The sequence below is a fragment of the Zootoca vivipara genome, chromosome 13, assembly GCF_965207765.1.
Source record: "Zootoca vivipara chromosome 13, rZooViv2.hap1.1, whole genome shotgun sequence".
Lineage (NCBI taxonomy): Eukaryota > Metazoa > Chordata > Lepidosauria > Squamata > Lacertidae > Zootoca > Zootoca vivipara.
Window position 1 is genome coordinate 30,090,727 of NC_142596.1, and position 13,438 is coordinate 30,104,164.

General features: G+C 47.1%; 1 protein-coding gene across 1 annotated transcript in view; it reads right to left on the reverse strand.

Annotated features, from left to right (window-relative positions):
* The window catches only part of RAB26 (RAB26, member RAS oncogene family), a 107,702-nt gene that overhangs the window by 10,325 nt on the left and 83,939 nt on the right, over positions 1–13,438 (reverse strand). The window contains exon 5 of the mRNA XM_035130970.3: positions 9,432–9,484. Within this exon, the coding sequence (XP_034986861.3) occupies positions 9,432–9,484 (53 nt within the window). The remainder of the gene's footprint in view (positions 1–9,431; positions 9,485–13,438) is intronic.

The following is a 13,438-nucleotide window of genomic DNA, read 5'->3' on the forward strand; positions in this document are numbered from 1 at the left end:
ATTTGATCCCAGAATATCCCGCTTTTCCTTAGGACGTCCCTACTTTCATGGGAGAAATGTTGGAGTTATGCAACCTCCGAGCCAAGGAGCTAAGTAACTATAAAACCTTTAGAAGCCCTGTTTGGGGAAGTTTTTAAATGTTTAATGTTTTGTTATGTTTTATGTATGTTGGAAGCCGTCCAGACTGGCTGGGGAAACCCAGTCAGATGGGTGGGGTAAAAATAATAAAATTTGTATTATTAAGGAATAAAGGTAAAGGTAAAGGGACCCCTGACCATTAGGTCCAGTCGTGACCGACTCTGGGGAATAGGACATCCCTATTGTCGTCGGAGAAATGTTGGAGGGTATTGGAAGTGGAACATTGCCATTGGGCTTAGTAGCCACTGATAGCTCATTCACACAGATTTCACCACTGGAAACTGCAGTCAGCAAGTGATTTGACATGAATGTATGAATTACTCTGTTGGAATGTTGTGCTGTTGGGTGAATGAATGGTGGGTAGAGAGCAGGATGTCAGTGTGTGTAAGAAACAGCCCACTTCATTGCTACACCCATTTTCCTTTGGGATGTGCTCACCATTAGCATGGTGGACCAGAACGAAATGTGGCCCTCAGGTTGAAAGAGATTCCCCACTCCTGATCTGGAGGGATTTAGGCTTCCTCGGGATCCTCACCCCTGCAGGGCTGGAGGAACATCAGGTGAGGCTTGGTCAAGTTGGTGCCTTCCAGTTATTATGGACCATGATTCTCATCATCATCTTCATCATGTATTAATTTACGTACTACTTACAGGCCAAAATGGCTTCTAAACAATTTATAAGTATAAAACTCTCTCACCATCAAAGTACACAATAAAAACCAATTCCATCAAAACATTAAACTACCCACAATTATCTTTCTCATTGAAACGCGGCTGTAAAATAACAGTTAAAAGGGCAATTAAAGCAATCAGTTCAGGAGGTTCAAGCTCAGGGAAGCAGCTGTATAAACCAGTATTTCTTCAAGAGCCGGCGGAATGCCAATGCTGATGGGCCCTCTCATATTTTGGCGTGGATGGAATTCCACAACACTGTTGCCACCAGTGAAAAACCCTGCTTCTATGTTACCATAAGCTGGTCATCATCAGGCCATGGCAAAATTAACCTGGTTCCATTTGATGATTTTGAGGTCTGAGTAGGGAGTGGAGAGGAAGAATGTTTTCCATCATGCGTGCCCAGCACAACCCTATGATGCTGAGCCTGGTGGAAGCTGGGGCTGATAACAGACATATAGTCCAAAACATCTAGAAGGCACCGGGTTGGAGAAAGATGCTCCAACTGTTTTGTAAGCGCACTGTCAGAGGCGTCTGTGGCTATTCTTGAGTAAAGATGCTCCACTCCGTCTTGTCTTTCAGAGTTTTATTGTGCATAATATTTACAGTGCAAAGATCTCAGCAAACATGACTGCCTAGTCCGAGTCAGAACCCCGCAATGGCTTCTTCTGGGTTCTCTTCCAGCATAAAAGCCTGGGCACACCAAAGCGCCGCCCCCTGGCTCTACGGGTGGGAAAGCGCCTCAATTCGGGCGTCGGAGGGAACGGTCTCCTTTCTGGCGGCCCTGTGTCAGACATCTCTCCAGACTCCTCCTCCCCAGACCCTCTTCCATAGCGGGGCTGGGGCTCCGATGCCTGGCAGAGCCCTCTCTCCACCCCACTCACTTCCTCATTCCTTTCTCCTGACTCGCTGCTCGTGCTGATGCTGGGACGCTGAGGAGCTAGCCAGGATGACAGGGGGCGGCTCTCTGTATGGCGCCCCCCTGACACACACCATTCCTGCAGTGCAGCAATTACTTGAAGATGGAAGTTTCCCTGCCTGCAGCCCAGTCATTGTTAATTAATCTCATCAGGCTGCAATGGACCCTCCTGCTGCTGTGTTTAGAAAACAGCCAGATGAACTGCTCCTCCAGAACAAGGATAAGAAGGTTTCCCAGGTCCCAGTCCAACACTCTAACCACTACACCACACTGGCTCTGTAAAAGAACTGAAGTCAACATAGCATGTTTGGATGCATGTAGCTCCAGGGTTTTCTCCCTGTCACTTGGCAGACTGTGGGATGGCCTGGCAAGGTCGCTTTGCTCTTCAGACTCTTGACCTGGGTGACCCTTTTGTCTTCTGTGCCCTGGAGACATGTTCCAACAACACACAGTCCCTCAGTCTTTCTCCTCTTAAAATATGTTCCATCTTTGAGGAAAGGGGGAGGGAAATAAAGTGAGAACAAGCAACAGTTGAGCCAATAATTGCTCCCCATCTTGTAGGATTTTCCACTGGAATTAAATTGCAAATGCTACTAATGCCCCTAATTAAAGTCATTATTACACAGAGGAAATGAGGAGGCAACGCCTGGCAGCCTCTGCTCCTCGCTGTGTAAAGTCATCATGCTTTGCCTGCTGGTTTTTTGCGTGGGAGGGGGGGGAAGAAAGGGTTTAATAAAGTTTCCTAATTGCTTGGCCCTGAGGTACACAGTTGATACATCAGAAGCAACCGTCTGCTGCCCGTCTGCTGCACGCCATGTGCCAAAATATGCCCAGATTCCACTTTCCAGAGGGACTGGGGCTTCTTTGTTTACTTATTTATCCAGATTTATACCTTGCCTTCTGCACCATGCCCCTGAAGCTCGGCGAAAGCTGCAAAATATACAACCCTACCACAGCAAAAGCAGGCCCTAAAAATGGCACCAAGAGGTATAACATGAGCATGTAAAGAAAAAAGCAGGAGCTTTTTTCTTTTCTTTTTTCTTTTTAATTTGAATATACTAATAAAGGAATATTTTATAAATAAAAAAGGGGGGGGAAGCAGGAGCGTCTGGACTCAAAGCAGTGCCATCAAGCAAAGCAGAAAGACACAATCAATGCAACAGCCTGAAAGCCTGTCTAAATAATCATCATAGAGAAATAGTCTTTGCTTAGGGGTGCAAGGCCATTAAGTAGATACCTCCCCCAAAAGAGGGCGTTGCAAAGCCTGGGGGCAGCCATGGAAAATGCCTCTAATGCAACACACACATATTTCTGATGTTGGCGGGACACAAGATGCGCTGCAATAATAATACGTAATATAATAATAATTTATTATTTATACCCCGCCCACCTGGCTGGGTTTCCCCAGCCACTCTGGGCGGCTTCCAACAAAACAGTAAAATACAATAATCTATTAACAATCTATTAAACATTAAAAGCTTCCCTAAACAGGGCTGCCTTCAGATGTCTCCTAAAAGTCTGGTAGTTGTTGTTCTCGTTGACATCTGGTGGGAGGGCGTTCCACATGGTGGGTGCCACTACTGAGAAGGCCCTCTGCGACAGAAGATCAGTAAGGAAAGTAAGGATGTCAGCATAAGGCCAGGGTGGGACAGTGGGATAGATCAAAGGACACCCAACAAAGCTGAATGAAGTTTCAGGGAAGACAGAAGAAGAAATTTCTTCATGCAGTGCCTAGTTAAACCATGGAACTCTCTCCTGCAGCAGGCAGCGATGACCAGCAGCCTAGATGGCTTTAAAAGAGAATTGGACAAATTCATGGAGAAGGGAAAGGCTATCCATGGCTACCAGCCAGGATGGCTATGCTCTGCCTTTGTGGTCAGAGGCAGCAATGTTCTTCTAAGATAAAAAAACAAAAACCCCAAGGTTGCAGCCAGTCCTCGCAGGAGAATCACGCCTGCCCCTTGATCATTCGAGGTGCCCTTTCGAGCTCTACACTAAATCCACTCCCCCATTTTTATTTTTATTTTAGATTAAGCAACTAGAACTGAACACAGAATTCCAAATGTGGCATCACCATCGTTTGATAGGACAGCACTGCGATATCAGCACTTTTGTTTCCGGTCCCTTTCCTAATGATCCCCAATGTGGAATTTGCCTTGGGCAGAAGAACCCACGCCACTCAATTTAAATCGCTTCAAGGTGACAGCAGAGGAGTGGTCCCTGGGCTCAGAGATCAAGGGATGTCCATGAAGCTTGCCTCCAGTATCAGTCACCCCAAATATATTACTCAGCCTGGCAAAGCGCTCTTGTTAAGTGGATGCATTTTTGGAGGGGAAGGGGGGGAGAAGGTGGAGATGGAGGAGCCACGTATCATGGTACTTCCAGCAGAGCTTTTCCTGTGGATGGGGCAAGATCATAGAATCACAGAATTGTCGAGTTGGAAGGGGTCCTGATGGTCATCTATTCCAACCCCCTGAAATGATGCAGGGCAAGGAGGGAAAATGCACTTTTCAACACAGCAAAAGTGGTTCCAGGAAATGATCTGAAGACCCATGAAGCTACCACCTTCCTGTAGGTAGTCTGGGTCTGATTAGTGCCTGCTGCTGTGAGTTAAAATACCGGAAGCCGCCTTATACTGAGGGAGACCTTGAGTCCATGTAGCTCAGTATTGCCTGCACTGACTGGCAGCAGCACTCTAAGGTTGCAGGCACGGATCATTCCCACTCCTGCCTAGAGATGCCACTGGGGAATGAACCTGGCACCATCTACAAGCAAAACAATGGCTCTACCAATCACTTATGGTTCCTGCCCCTAAAAATAAAGCAAGATTCCGGTCCCTGTGGTTCTCAATAAAGGGCGGAGTTAAACAGAACACTGGAAACTGCCTTGTTTACATTCCCATCTTGGGTAAAAAAAATGGATTCTTTAAAAAAGGAAGATCTAACTTAATATAAAATGTATACACTGCTTGATTGTTAACAGAACCTCTAAGCAGTTTACAAAAAAAAGTTAAAAACATTAAAATTGTTAATAAAATGCAAAGTTAAGATCAGGTGGTTTTATCATCAAAATATAATAAACATTTAAGCTAAAAACAAGATTAATTTCTACACGTCTGCATTAGCTTGATTGAACAAAAATGCTTTTAGGAGGTGCTTTAAAGAGTAGAGTAAATACACCTCCTTGGTGTCAACAGGCAGGGAGTTCCAAAGGGTGGGTGCTGCCAACCAAAAATACTTATTATTTTTACAAGTATATTAACTGTCACCTGTCACAATGCCATTCCACAGATTAAAGAGGCCAAGCGGGCACATATGGAGTAAGGTGATTCTGCAGGTAAACTGGTCCCAAGCTATTATGGGCTTTATATACCCGTGGTTACACCTTAATTTTGGCCACGTAATATATGGGCAATAGGGTGATGACTTTTTTTACAATCTCATTTCCCTGTATCATAATTTGATGAGCTTTCATTAAAGATTAGATAAAATCTTACTTTCAAAGATTTTTGATTAAAAAAAAAAACCTCACGCACAAAATGATTTTTAAAAAATTATTTATCAGTTTTTTGACAATTTTTGAAGTCACTGTAAACAGATATAAAATTGAACCCAAGCTTTAGAGTCACATATATACAACATTATCTAGGGCAGGGGTCCCAAACTAAGGCCTGTGGGCCGGATGCGGCCCAATCGCCTTCTCAATCCGGCCCCCAGACGATCCAGAAATCAGCATGTTTTTACATGAGTAGAATGTGTCCTTTTATTTAAAATGCATCTCTGGGTTATTTGTGGGGCCTGCCTGGTGTTTTTACATGAGTAGAATGTGTCCTTTTATTTAAAATGCATCTCTGGGTTTATTTGTGGGGCACAGGAATTACATTCATATTTTTTTTTTCAAAATATAGTCCGGTCCCCAACAAGGTCTGAGGGACAGTGGACCAGCCCCCTGCTGAAAAAGTTTGCTGACCCCTGATATAGGGTCATCAAACACACAAGGAAGCCTTTTTTTTTTAGCTGCAGTAACAGTATAGACGCCGCTAGAGGACGATGTTTTGCTACCTCTCCTGTAGGTTCTTTTCCCAGCATGCCCGGCAGGGTCTGCTGGCTGAACTTTTGAGGTCCCAAAAAGGGGCTTTTACCTTGTGCAGGTGTGACATTTGTATACCCTATGTTGCTAAGAACACTCCCCATTGTGGAGTGTGGTGTTGTGTCCAAATTTGATACAATATATATATAGAATTGTTAATACAATTTTATGAAATGGTAAAACGGCATACAAAAAAATTAAAAACGGTTTGTGCATAAGCTTTTTTTTAATATTTCAATACCTCATTTTAGTCATTAATAGGCAAAAGTTCATCCATTTGTGCTACAGGAAATAATTTTTGAGAAAAAAAATGAAAAAGTCATCACCTTAATGGGGCAACCAGTGCAGATCTCTGAGCAGTGGTGTCACATGAAGGCAGAGTCTCACTCCTGTCAGCACTTGTACTGCAGCATCCTGCACTAACTCCATTTCTGGATCAAGCACAAGGGAAGCCCCACATTGCAGTAATCCAGCCGTGAAGTCACCAGCGACTGGACTACAGTGCTCAAGCTCCCCTGATCCAGGAATAGCCGAGAGACTGTCATATCAAGGCACAAAGGGCAAAAGGCACTTTTAGCCCCTGAGGCTACCTGGGCCTCCGAGCAAGCAGCAGAGCTCAGCCGAGAAGCACTAGACTGTGCAATGTACAATCAGTGGAAACGGGGCTCTCCTATTTTGTTCTCTCCATCACGTTAACAGCATGTAGAAGCAGCACGATGTAGGCTAAACTGACTCTCAACACCGCCTGGAGTGTCAGAACAGCTCTGAGGTTGCTAGATAAAAGTGCGCGCAAGCGGGGGGGGGGGAGGAGGAGTCCACGTTTCAGCCAATTTATCCCGGAAACTCTTTCGAAGCTGTATATCCAGGCAGTTAATCTTCATGATATCGGTAGTGTCAGAGATATCCTTGTAGCAGATTAATAAAAGGAAGCTCGCCTTCCTTCTCCAGAAGCAGTAGTATCAAAACCTCCCCTGCTAGCTTTCCAGGTTTAACAGAATAACATGAAGGCATTACCAAAAAAATAAAATAAAATAAATCCTGTTATCCCAAGTACAGAGATAATTCCAGTGGAGATGTGACACTTAACCACAATTCGTTGCCCAAATCCTGGTAAAGGATTTAAGAAGAGCCTACTGGATCAGGCCAATGACCCATCTAGTCTAGCATCCCACTGCCTAATTGGATGTCCCTGGGAAGCCCACAAGGAGGATTTGAGTACCACAGCGCTCTCCCTACTTGGGATTCTCACCGGCTGGCATTCTGAGAGATTTGGGAGAAGAAAAGGCTAAGGAGTAAGCCCTACACAAATCTGGAGTGGAGTCCCTAAGCCATGGGTATGTCCTTGAAGTGGATGAACCATGTATAGTAAAAGGTAAAGGGACCCCTGACCATTAGGTCCAGTCGTGACCGACTCTGGGGTTGCGCGCTCATCTCGCATTATTGGCCGAGGGAGCCAGCGTATAGCTTCCAGATCATGTGGCCAGCATGACAAAGCCGCTTCTGGCAAACCAGAGCAGCACATGGAAACGCTGTTTACCTTCCCGCTGTAGCGGTTCCTATTTATCTACTTGCATTTTTACGTGTTTTCGAACTGCTAGGTTGGCAGGAGCTGGGACCAAGCAATGGGAGCTCACCCCGTCACAGGGATTCGAACCACCGACCTTCTGATCAGCAAGCCCTAGGCTCAGTGGTTTAACCACAGCGCCACCTGGGTCCCTTGTATAGTATCTGGTTTCAAATTTAATTTTGTACCACTAATCTTTCCCCCAGACAATTCCCCATACTGGAACACTATTCCCATGTTATTCCATTTTCTGGATTTGTCTTCCTCAGTTGTGGGACCAGTGTTGCTGTGGCCCAAGACCTGATTCCAACCTGCCCATGGAGAGCTCAAACTTCTGATCAGCTTCAGAAATGGGCCCAGGTCCCTCCCGAGAAAAAAAAGACGACCAGGTGACGACCAGGTGACTACCGTAGTTTCAGTTGTGGGCCGGATGCAGCTTCACACTGGTTTGGGGAGGGGAAGAGGAGGGTGGCCTGAAACAAGGTGTGGGTCCACTGTCCCACAAAAATACTCCCAATTAGAAAGGAGGACCCCAAAGAAAGAGGGCAGGAAAAGATGAGGCGGAATGAAACCTCAGCAGCAAAATATTTCGCCGCCAACTACGGTAAATGATGAGATTCTGGACACACCAGAGCTTGCCCCCGCCCCCGCAATCACGCGCAAAAGACAAAGGATACCGTTTCAATTTAAACCTGCTGTATCTGAGGGAAAAGGCCCAGAGGGGAAAGTCAACCTCCCAGAGATGTAATTTCCGCATCCAAATTCAATATTGTGGCCTTTTAAAAACTTACTACAGTGGAACCTCGGTTTATGAACACCTCGGTTTATGAATTTCCGGTTTATGAACGCCGCGGACCCATCTGGAACGGATTAATTCATTTTCCATTACTTTCAATGGGAAAGTTTGCTTCAGTTTATGAACGCTTCAGTTTATGAACAGACTTCCGGAACAAATTACACCCATGCTTCAGTTTATGAACGCTTCAGTTCAAGTACTCCGCGGACCCGTCTGGAATGGATTAATCCACTTTCCATTACTTTCAATGGGAAAGTTTGCTTCAGTTTATGAACGCTTACTCCGCGGACCGTCTGGAACGGATTAATTCACTTTCCATTACTTTCAATGGGAAAGTTCGCTTCAGTTTATGAACGCTTCAGTTTATGAACAGACTTCCGGAACCAATTGTGTTCATAAACCGAGGTACCACTGTACTGCCATTATAATTGGTATCCTCCCAAGCTCCTTAGTCCTGCGAGCTAACTAATTCCGCACACGGCCATTTTTCTCCTGACTAATACTGAAAATATCAGAAGTTGCCTGAGACGATTGGTTTGAACTGTTGGAAGATCAGGGCCCTTTGTAGCCCTTCAAGGGCTCAGACAAAGCGAGGGCTACCAGAGGCCAATTTAAACTGCAGCAGCCTTTGTCCAACCTGGTGCTGGAGGTGTAAATAATTACAGGACTTTGAAAAACTGGCATAGAACTATAGAATTGTAGAGTTGGAAGGAAGCTCAAGGATCATCTTATCCAACTCCCTGCAATGCATCATGGGAGATCAAGTTCCTCAATTTTGCTGAACTGATTAGTTTTAATTGGATTTGGAATCAATGAGGAATTGATTGTTACAGCTTTGAATTTTATCATGTTCCTATCTTCCTTAGTGGGTCGTGCAAACCACTGTTCTGAATAATGCTCTTTTATAGAGTAGGGGGCCCAGGGGGTGAGTTTATGGGACCAAGGGGATGGTGACCCAATAAAGTTTGGGAAATGCTGCTCCAGGCAGTGTTTAACGGAGACGTGCAGGAGTTGTGTTGTCTTCTGGAGAAGTCTTCCTTCAATGAGCAGCTGCAGTTTGGTTCTTTGGGGTAGGAAGAAGGGAGTTTGGGGAGGGGGGTGTCAGTGTCATGGTGGCTGGGAGGATTAACAAGCTGCTCCCTGCACTGTTCAGCAGCCCACTTTGCCAGGACCAAAACTTCATCATGGAACAACCGGAAAAGGCACCGGAATTCTTGCACTCCTGGACAACAGCAACCATTGTCAAGACTTACCTGGATGTTGTCGAAGGAGGCTCTGTTAGTGACGTCATAGAGCAGCAGCAAAGCTGAAGAGGAAGACCAAGGGACAGGGAGGAGAAGGCAAGGCACAGGTCAGCCCACTAATCAAACACCACAGATTAGTTAGAACCACAAAATTGCAGAGCTGGAGGGGGACCAAAGGGTCGTCTACTGTGACATCCATGTCCCTGCAATGCATGCCTTGTATTTTACATAGAGTACATTTGGGATGGGGGACCTTTTGGCCAGGGCTGAATCAGGCCTCTCTTTAGACCCCTCAGGACTCTGCCCAGACAGCCGCCCGCTCTCTAGCCCACTCCTCTAACCAGTCACATTCCGAACCCACCTCCCAGCCTAACTGGAATGTGTCCTTACAGTGTAGGAAATGTCACGAAGAATATAGGATGCCACTGAGAAGGAGGGTGCTTTTGAGGAGTGGGAAAATTCGATTCTGTTCAAATAATAAGGTGGTTTATGGGCCCCTGTGGTGCAGGTACAAAGCACATAGACACACACCTCTCTGCCACACGACAAATGCAAAATCTAGCCTGTGGATTTTGTGGTCTCAGTTTCACTGGAGATATTTAAACAGAGGTTGGCTGGCCATCCATCAATCAGGGCTTTTTGAGCTGTGATTGCAGGGGGTTGGACTAGTTGACCCTTGGAGGTTCCTTCCAATTCTTCAACTCTATGATTCTATGGTTTGAGTGAGTGCAACCCAGAGCCACCCCAGCTCCTCATACCTCCAGGGTCCCCGTGGTGAGAAATTCTCTCTTCCTGCTTCTGCATTTTTTCCTTCTCATCAGCATTTTAATCACTTTCACTTAACGAGCTCCCTTTCCACTTGAGAAAACACTAACTGATTCTCTGAGAGAGTCCTAAATTTTTTACTGCTGAAGTTTTAACAGCAAGCGTTTGGGAAACAGCTGAGTCCCGGCAGGCCTCCTTCCTGTGGTCTTTAATTCACGGGCAACGCTTTGGTTGGTGAGTGGAAACTGGCACAGAGAGGCTTCCACACATGCACAGCCCTTGCCCTCTGACCCCTCTGCTTTGCAAGACTAGTAAGAAGGCTCAGAGCCAGGGGATTAGCGGTGGGACAAGGAGGAGTGGTCAGAGGGAGAAGAGAGGGCAGACTGGGAGGAGGCGGAGGTGTTGGAAGGAGAAGAAGCAACAGGGTTTAGTGAGCAGGAAGATGTTATGGCAGGAGAGGAAGAGGGCCATGAGACAGAGATGAGGCAGAAGAAGCCAGGGAGTCTCCCCCTCCTGCTGCGACCAACTCCCCTCCCCGCTGGTCTCCTAGAACCTGCAGAGGAATGAAGAGGGAAGAGCAAAGAGAGACTAGACGACTGCATGGACCTTCAGTCCTCACAACTGCCTCTTTTGATCAAGACTGGGGAGGGTTGCTGTGACCACTAGGCCTGAGCTGTTTCGCTTCTTTGAATAACGAGTTCACCGACATTGGGAGCTATATGGTTTTGTTGCTGACCTATGCCTGACTCCAGCTTCTGTCAGCTGTTTTGGGATTGGAAAACAACCTCCAGTCCAGCTTTCCTCTCATGGTGCTCTTTCTACTGGATGGAGAGTGTGTGAGCAGCAGGACGGGGAAGCAGTTGCAATGGGACCCTCACCTGCCCCCGGGTCCTGGTTCCACAGAGGAGCTCAGAAAGCAGGCAGACAGTTGTTTGTTGTAGGCCCGGGGAGATATCCTTGAGAGCATGTTGCTCTGATTGGGGCTGGAAGTGACTGGAGCACTTTTGAGCCTCTGCCTCTATCCCACGCCTCCTGAAGTTCCTTAAAGTGCCAACTCTCTGGCCTGAAGGCAGGACCTCCTCCTGACCTCCCAACTGGTGGTGCACAAGCCTGCGCTGCTTGGGCTGGTGAAGGAAGTATTGCCAGAGGCACACTCTGCCAGGGCACATGGTTGCCATGGCAGCTGGTTCAGTGGCCTCCTGCTACCAGCCTCAAGTTCAGTGGTCATCTGATGATGATTGTTTATCACATTCCTATCCTGCCTTTCCTCCAAGGAGCTCAAGGTAGCACACACGGTTCTCTTCTTCACAAGAACCCTGTGAGGTAGGTTAGGCTGCGAGACTGTGACTAGCCCAAGGTCACCCAGTGGGTTTCATGACTGAGCTGGGATTTCAACCCTGGCCTCCTAGTTCCTAGTCCAACACTCTAAAAACTACGCCACATCAGGCTCAGACCCAGGAAGCTGGTCACTTCCTTAGCCGAGGACACTGTTGCCTCCAACTCAGTATCCTGGTTGATGCTGGGGTCGTGACATTGCCTGTTCAGCCAGAGGGAAGCGAGAAGCAACCCACTTAATCTGGAGTAGGACACTAATTTGCCCCACCTTTCTTGTTCTGTGCACCTTCCCCCCCCCTTTTTTTAAAAAAAACCTCTGTTTCCTGCAGACCTTTGAAGGCTACCTTTGAAGGCTTCCAGTGTGAAAGTTTCCCCCTTGCTAATGAGCTAGGCAGAGACTTCAAGGCACTTCATGGGGCTGCCTGCCTGACTTTAGAGGGCTGGGAGAGCAGCAATCTGAAGAGGAAGCAGCGCTTGCCAGCGACTGCTGGCAGCCCTTGACAAGGCAAAGGGGGCTCTTCATGATGCTGCTTTCCCTGTTTGGAATTCTGTGCAAGTTCAAAGCACAGCCTAGCTCCAAAAATTGGGTCAGATCAATCCAAAGCACACACTTCCATCCCATGCCCCCCTCTCAAAATATCCCACCATTTAGCTCCTTGATCTTCCTCTGCAGGAAGGGAGTGACATCCCTTTTTCTCTTGCCTTTTTGCAAAATGTCACTCTCTGCAAAGTCACAAGTGAGGCTGGGGAGGAGAGGTAATGACACTTTGATGTTGGAAACTCTGAGCCAATGTGGCAAAACCCGTCCCCTCTGAAGACTGTGACCAGACGCCAGGTAAGGGACAGTGTGGTGTAGTGGTTAGTGTTGGAATTGGACTCGGGAGACCAGGGTTCAAATCACCACTCGACCATGAATGTAGCTCACTGGTTGACCTTGGACCACTCATTGCCTCTCAGCATAAGCTAGCTTGCAGGGGTGTTGCGAAAATTAAATGAGGAGAGGGGAAACCATGTTCGTCACCTTGAGCTCCTTGGAGAAAAAGGTGGGACACAAAGTGCAACAAATAATGATTACTGTATAATAATAAGAACAGCAACTTTCCCCTTGCTTTCCACTTGCTCTGGCAGGCTGGAGAAGCATTTTGGCGAACTCAAGATCAGGGGCTTCTCTCTCTTAGTGTTAATGGAATGAACCGTCCAGCGAATAGGAAGAATATCTCTTATTGGATTAAGAGAGAGGAGGCTGATATGGTGTGTTTGCCGGAAACCCACGTGGCCCAAAAGGACAATCATTTACTAACTAACATAACCAAAGGGCATAAAGATACCATTTCATGCAGCAAATAAAACTAGATAGGTAGCTGTAATAATAACAGGCAGAATCACTATAGAATTAGAAGGGATCCAAAGGGTCATCTAGTCCAACCCCCTGCAAGGCAGGAGTCACAGCCTAAGCGGGGTAGGTGCAGGAGCGTAGCAAGGGAGGGGCGATGGGGGCGGGTCACCCTGGGCAGCACTCTGGAGGGGGGCAGTGCCCTGGCCCCTCCCCACCCTCCACTGACGACGGCCGCCACAGCGCGACCGCCATCACAGAGACACCCTGATGTTGCGCTCTGTTGTGCTCGGGCAGAAGCGAGGGGCGGGCCAGAGAGGGACAAACCTGGCTGGCGTTGTAATTCTGTGCCATGATTCACTGCTCCCTACATGATCTCTTATTGGCTGGGCTAGTCCATGCCACTAAACTAGGAAACTGAAGAAGCAGTGATTAGTGATGAAAGCAAGGATGTGGTATTAAGGCAAGTAGGAGGGCAGAGATGAGAGCTGGAAGCCCTCTTTGTCCATTCTGCTGAAGACCAGCAACTCTGGGGCTCCTCCTCTCCCTGAAACACTTCTGTCCCAGCTGGTCATTAGAAGAA